The sequence below is a fragment of the Xiphophorus maculatus genome, chromosome 18 (assembly GCF_002775205.1).
Source record: "Xiphophorus maculatus strain JP 163 A chromosome 18, X_maculatus-5.0-male, whole genome shotgun sequence".
In the NCBI taxonomy this organism is placed as follows: domain Eukaryota; kingdom Metazoa; phylum Chordata; class Actinopteri; order Cyprinodontiformes; family Poeciliidae; genus Xiphophorus; species Xiphophorus maculatus.
In genome coordinates this window covers 22857792-22863791 of record NC_036460.1, presented here as the reverse complement: position 1 = coordinate 22863791, position 6000 = coordinate 22857792, and the positions used below count along the sequence as shown (strand labels likewise).

The window sequence follows — 6000 nt, the reverse complement described above, 5'->3', positions numbered from 1 at the left end:
CTTCCCCACAACTGTATACCCGTTATGCTTTTGTGATGCTGTTTGTTCATTGATTTTCTTTGAAGAACCCCTGAGCCCTTTTAAATATAAATATAGCTGTTCTCTGATTAAATTACACTCAGGTGGGCTATGTACGACCTAAGAGACTTGACCTGAGTGAAGTTGGCCCCCCCACCTTCTTCAAATTAGACAAAATTGGTGTCAATCAACTCGGCTACGTTTGTGCTGGTTTGTGCAGCAAAAATTTTCGTTTGTGCCGCTATCATTTTAAAGATATAAAGAAATGTTTTTAGAGGTCATCAAAGGTCAACCAGCCCCCCACCTTCTTCAAATCAGACGAAATGGGTGTCAATCAACTCGGCTACGTTTGTGCTGGTTTGTGCAGCAAAAATTTTTGTTTGTGCTGCTTCGGTTTTGAAGATATTAAGAAATGTTTTAGAGGTCATCAAAGGTCAACCAGCCCTCTTAATATCTTTAAAATGATAGCTGCACAAATGAAAATCTTTGCTGCACAAACCTGCACAAATGTAGCCGAGTTGATTGACACCCATTTCGTCTGATTTGAAGAAGGTGGGGGGGCTGGTTGACCTTTTGACCTTTACCCTTTCCTTAATATCTTCAAAACCGAAGCAGCACAAACAAAAATCTTTGCTGCACAAACCAGCACAAACGTAGCCGAGTTGATTGACACCAATTTCGTCTGATTTGAAGAAGGTGGGGGGCTGGTTGACCTTTGATGACCTCTAAAAACATTTCTTTATATCTTTAAAATGATAACGGCACAAACGAAAATTTTTGCTGCACAAACGTAGCCGAGTTGATTGACACCAATTTTGTCTAATTTGAAGAAGGTGGGGGGGCCAACTTCACTCAGGTAGAGACTTGTCTTGGTAAACTGGGATCAATACAGATGTGCCTAACTCGTTTTACATTTTTAATTGTAAAATGTTGACTGTTTTTAGATAAACACTACTTTATGTCTAAAATCCCTTTAAAAATCACTGAAGTATATAGCTTTAATTGTGACAAAGTGTAAAAAAGGTGCAGGTTAATGGATACTCCAATGGCAGTCCCATCACTGACAGCATAAGTCATACTAATGAAACAGTTTGGTCAACTTTTGTTTATTTACACAAAAAAAATGGGACATACAGGTATTGAACTGGAGACATCTCATAAGGTTCACAAGAAAGGAAGTGGCAGATTGTTCACTATTGTTCGATCGATAAAACATTTGTCAACATGTGAAATCAACTGTGCGACTGGATATGGTTAAAATTAGAATGACATTTTCAATTTCACAGGCGTTTAACTCCGGCAGAGACATGTATAAAAGCAGATCGTTTTGACTTCACGAGGGAGCTTAAAATTCAATTTCGCTTTATGGAGAGCCAAAGGAATGTACGACTCTGTATGACTTCATTTCATAATACTCAACAAGATGCACTGTATTTACACACACCGCACTGAGCAAACATCACATTACTGCCTCATGGAAAATACGCTGAATGTCCAAGTTTCGTCTCCATTTTAAGTGTTTTGAGAGGGACCCAACAAGCACAATTTGTTGAAATAAAAAAAAAAAAAAAATCAGTCAGATAATTTATCGTGTCATCCACCACCCAGAAGGATGCCTGACACAGCACAGGTTAGCATAACATTGAAACTGTACTGCATTCGAGTAGGATGAACTCGCTGTGATGAGTTAATCGCTCTAAAATGAATTTCTACTTGTCGTCTGCTTGCAGCGAGAGTTGAATAAAAAATGCAAATGAGCCTTGAAGAATACTGTAATGTTCCCGAGGCTATTGCTTTTTGACTGCAAGGCTTTCATTACCATCTGTGATCCACATTTTCTTTTTGGTGCTTGTTAGTTAAACGTAGTGCCATTAGATGAATGTATGGGTTAAAGAGCAACAAAAGGGGACAGGGGCCAACAGTTTTACACTGATTTTAACAGTGCACAGAGGTAAATGAGTCAATTTACTTGTTAATACACAGAATAACTAGTTTCCGCACCCGCTGGCTGAGAGAGAACACAAACATGACTGCACCTTAATGAGGATTTCAAACAGTAACAAATACAAGTGTTTTTCTGTTCGCCTACTGACAACAATAGCTGTTCCACGTGTACAGAATATTGCAAAATCTAATTTTTCAACGGCAAGCAGTTTAGTTTACCTCAAATATCAATATTTAGACAATATTGGCTATGTTCTCTAAACGCTGCTTCCTTGCGGCCATTGAAGAAGTGGCAGGAGAGAGACGTGGTGGCTTTTCAGAGCGATATAAAACACGGAGAAGCTAGGGTTGAATGCCAGGGGATGCAGATAAGTGGGGAAAGAGGGATCAGCTTCTACTCTAGTGACTGGAGCATGAGGAGCTGCTTGAGGACCTTGGTCTGACTGGTCTCCCTGATCTCTCCTGCCAGGAACATCTCGTCCACCACGGTGTACACCTTGAAACGCACACGGGAAGTAAGACAAAAACGCACAAGGAGCTGTCATCTGTGCTGCATTTCTAAAAACAATCGCAAAGTCTCGACATGGAAAACAATCTCACCTTGTAAAAGTTGAACACAAGGTCCAGTTCACACACATTGTGAAAATATTCATTCAGCACCTTCAGAGAGAAGAAGCAGGAAAAAAATCAGGAGAAATCAATGTTCTGATTGAAACAAGCTAATTTAATAGCATGTTGAGTACAATAATGACTTCATAAATCTGCTAAAGTGTCAATTCTGTCTTCTACCGGCAGGAAGTAATTTTACATTAATATTGCTCATACGCCGAACAGTGATGGAGAAGCTGCAGCACACTGAAAATATCAGCCACTTTTCACAAAACTGAACAGTGTGTCAAATGGGTGTAGAGCTGCAGTACATCATGTCAATATGAAAAAGAAAACAGAATCATCCCAGAGCGATAAAAAAAAAAAAAAATTAAAAAGGAGAGGTGGAAAACACATTTATAACATATTACATTTGCACGTTGAAGAGATTTTTATTTCAACCTGTTGTAATAATGTGACAGAACTCATTTGGTGTCTCTAACATCTTATTGCATTATTTAACTGTGCATGTCAGATAATGAGTAGTCTGTGGATATATAAGGAAAAGGGGGGGAAAAGCTCCATTTTTCTTTCATTTGTCTGAATGGATTAAAGATAATGGAATTCTCAAGCCACAGCTACAACAACAAAAGAATGAATCAAAAAAAAAGGACAAAAACAAGTATCTTTTTTTCTCTAGAAGTGGCCACATAGAACAAGACAGGGGGCTTTAAGATCCTGCATTGCTGTACATTAAATGCCTCTGTCAAGGTCAAACAGTAAATTAAAAGACCTTCACTCCTGAGCAGTCAAGACAAAAATGCTCAACTGTTTGTCTTAGTGAAAAAAACAATAAAACTGATTGGACTTTAAGCTTGAAATTTCAGAAGGGAGTTAATTAAATGATAGAGACACATAGCATAAGACAAAAATATTGCAATATATTGCAAACATTTTACAAACTACATGTCGGGTTGTAAAACCAGTTACACTTCATTTCTACAGTAAGTAGTTTTTACAATGTTTTAAGACTTAATATATAAATTTGAATAACTGAACCATCATTCATTTCAGTTTTGCTTTGCTTACATTGAAGAAATGGGGAAAAATTGTGTTACAAACTCAGCGAAAACAAATCCCATGGGATGGCCTCTTTATTCAGTACATCATACTAGAGCTGTGCTGTAGCAAATTTTACCTTCAGAACTGCCTTAATTCTTTATGGCAAAGCGTGAACAAGTGCTTCTCAGAAATATTGGTCCATACAGACATGAAAGCATCAGGCAGTAACAGTAACTTATTTGATGTGCTTACAGTGAGATAATACTTGAACTGACTGGAAAAATAATACAAGTTTGACATTTAGATGCAGCAAGTAAATAAACCAGAAAGCGTTCTTTTGAAAAAAGACAATAAAACGAACGAGAAACCCTCTGGAGACATTCCTGGAAACCAGCAGACCACAACAACTAAATCATCACAGTTCACATGCTCTGTCTACATGGTGTGTGTCTCAGTTACTTACCTCCACAAAGTTGTGGATGGCTTCGAGGTATGCCAGGTTGTTGTCGGTCACGTCCACACAGATGCAGAAGTAGAGGCCAGCGTAGCGCCGGTAAATGATCTTGAAGTTCCTGAACTGTGGGAGTAAAACAAAAGAAACACTCTTAATAACTCAGCATCTCGTTTCATAACGTCGGCACTTTCACCAGCGCTCAATATCCACAGCTTTCCCATAAAAAAAAGTCGCATAAACGTATAAAATCCGCAGGATGAAGAAAAAAAAAAAAAAACAAGGTCAGATTTTTGTTTATATCTGATGGCTTGGAGCATCAGATGCATCGACTTTGAATTGAAGGTCGTACAATTCAAGGTTGTACAGAAACTCAGGTTCCTTTGAGTTTAATGACTCGTATTTAAATGACTTGAGTGAATGAAAATGAGTGAATTCTCACTAATTTTAGCCTCTCCTCTCCTAAAAAATGCCAATGCCCTGTACAATAAGCCACAGGTAAATGATTCGCTTGATATGAAAATGGTTAATGTAGGACCCCTACAAACATAAAAGCTTATATAGTTTAAACCGAAATATTTCACATTTTAAGGTGTCTACATTTAAAGCGTTTTCAAAACACACAAAAAGTCAGCTTTTCTTTTCAGCGGACACTTTCATTTTAAATAGTGATTGCAGATTTCATTTCGAGGGAAAACAACAGACGGCTTCCATGAGAACAGTCACATAGCATAGAGAGACTGCAGCTTTGCACCAACTAGTTGGAAAACAGCAATTATGTTAATCTAGACTCTTAGCAAGATCCTTTAACAATAAACACTCTTGGGAAAATGTTCAGGACCATCAATCTGCTGGAGAGAAAATTGCGCAAAGAATGAACCACGAGTTAAACATGAACAAATCCCCTTACCTCAACAAAGTTGGTATGCTTGGCGTCCCTGACAGTGACCACGGCATGCACTTCCTCGATCAGCTTCTGCTTCTCGTCGTCATCAAACTGCATGTACCATTTGGCCAGCCGCGTCTTCCCTGCTCGGTTCTGAATGAGGATGAAGCGGATCTTCACGAGGAAAAAGATAACAGAAAAATAAACATTAGTAAAGCTACAACAAAAATAGAAAAATGATCACCTTAGTCAAAGCAATTTAATATGGGAAAACAAAATATATATACATTTAACGTTTTAAAGGGTAGGCAAAAACGCAGAAGTGTGGACAGGTTGGTAAAGAAGTCATTGTAGCTAAAAACTACTACTAGCCTAGCTAATGTGAAATGACAACAGCTGTTTATTTAGCAACAGGACAGTTCAATTAGAAAGCCAGCCATATTTTTAAACTAGTTTGGGTCAACTGAATACATTTCGACTCTTTAGGTCAATAAATACATCGCTAGCGTTTTTCTTTTCCTGCTGACTGAATGTCGAGCTTATCAGTCCAACCCTCAAACGGTACCAAACTCCAACTGACATTTTAAGTAAAGCCCAGCAACGCAAAACAATGACATAGTTACCATTTTCGTTTTCCAAATAAAGTCTTTGCGAGCTTAAGAAAATACCGCGTTCCTGAGCAGAAAAAGCACCACTTCCACACTAACACATCAGGATTTCTTCTATCGACCGCTCGTCCGCTATCTTACCAAGCTAACCGGAAGTGCAAAGCTACGCTAAAGTACCGTTGCATGATGGGAATCGTGTTTCTGTTGCACTGGTAGGAACTCAGAGCTTTCAGTTTTAGAACTACAAAACCCATAAATCCGGCATGACGATTTCTTAATGAGTTGCGTTAAAAGTCACATGAGTCCATCCGTTGGTCGCGATGCGGATACGGGAATTCCGGCTTTTGTTTTTAGATCCGAAAGAAGTGGCTCAGATATTTAACAAGAACTGTTTGGATTCTCTCACACAATTCTTTGAGACATTGACAATTATTAAACAACCG

At 38.5% G+C, this 6000-nt stretch overlaps 1 protein-coding gene across 1 annotated transcript; it reads right to left on the bottom strand.

Moving 5' to 3' along the window:
- Nucleotides 1-1105: 1105 nt before the first annotated feature.
- ap2s1 (adaptor related protein complex 2 sigma 1 subunit) lies at nucleotides 1106-5726 on the bottom strand. Its single transcript, XM_005804121.3, has 5 exons — nucleotides 5573-5726; nucleotides 4974-5123; nucleotides 4076-4189; nucleotides 2563-2622; nucleotides 1106-2458 (listed from the first exon to the last, which is right to left on the bottom strand). The coding sequence occupies exons 1-5, from the start codon at nucleotides 5573-5575 to the stop codon at nucleotides 2357-2359; spliced, it is 429 nt and encodes a 142-aa protein (XP_005804178.1). The 5' UTR covers nucleotides 5576-5726; the 3' UTR covers nucleotides 1106-2356.
- Nucleotides 5727-6000: the final 274 nt, after the last annotated feature.

Excerpts from the sequence above, each read along its gene's own strand:
- ap2s1 (XM_005804121.3), bottom strand. Across the intron at positions 4,190-4,973 it reads AGCATACCAACTTTGTTGAG|TTCAGGAACTTCAAGATCAT; the intron begins GTAAGGGGATTT and ends TTACTCCCACAG. Across the intron at positions 2,623-4,075 it reads CCATCCACAACTTTGTGGAG|GTGCTGAATGAATATTTTCA; the intron begins GTAAGTAACTGA and ends TTCTCTCTGAAG.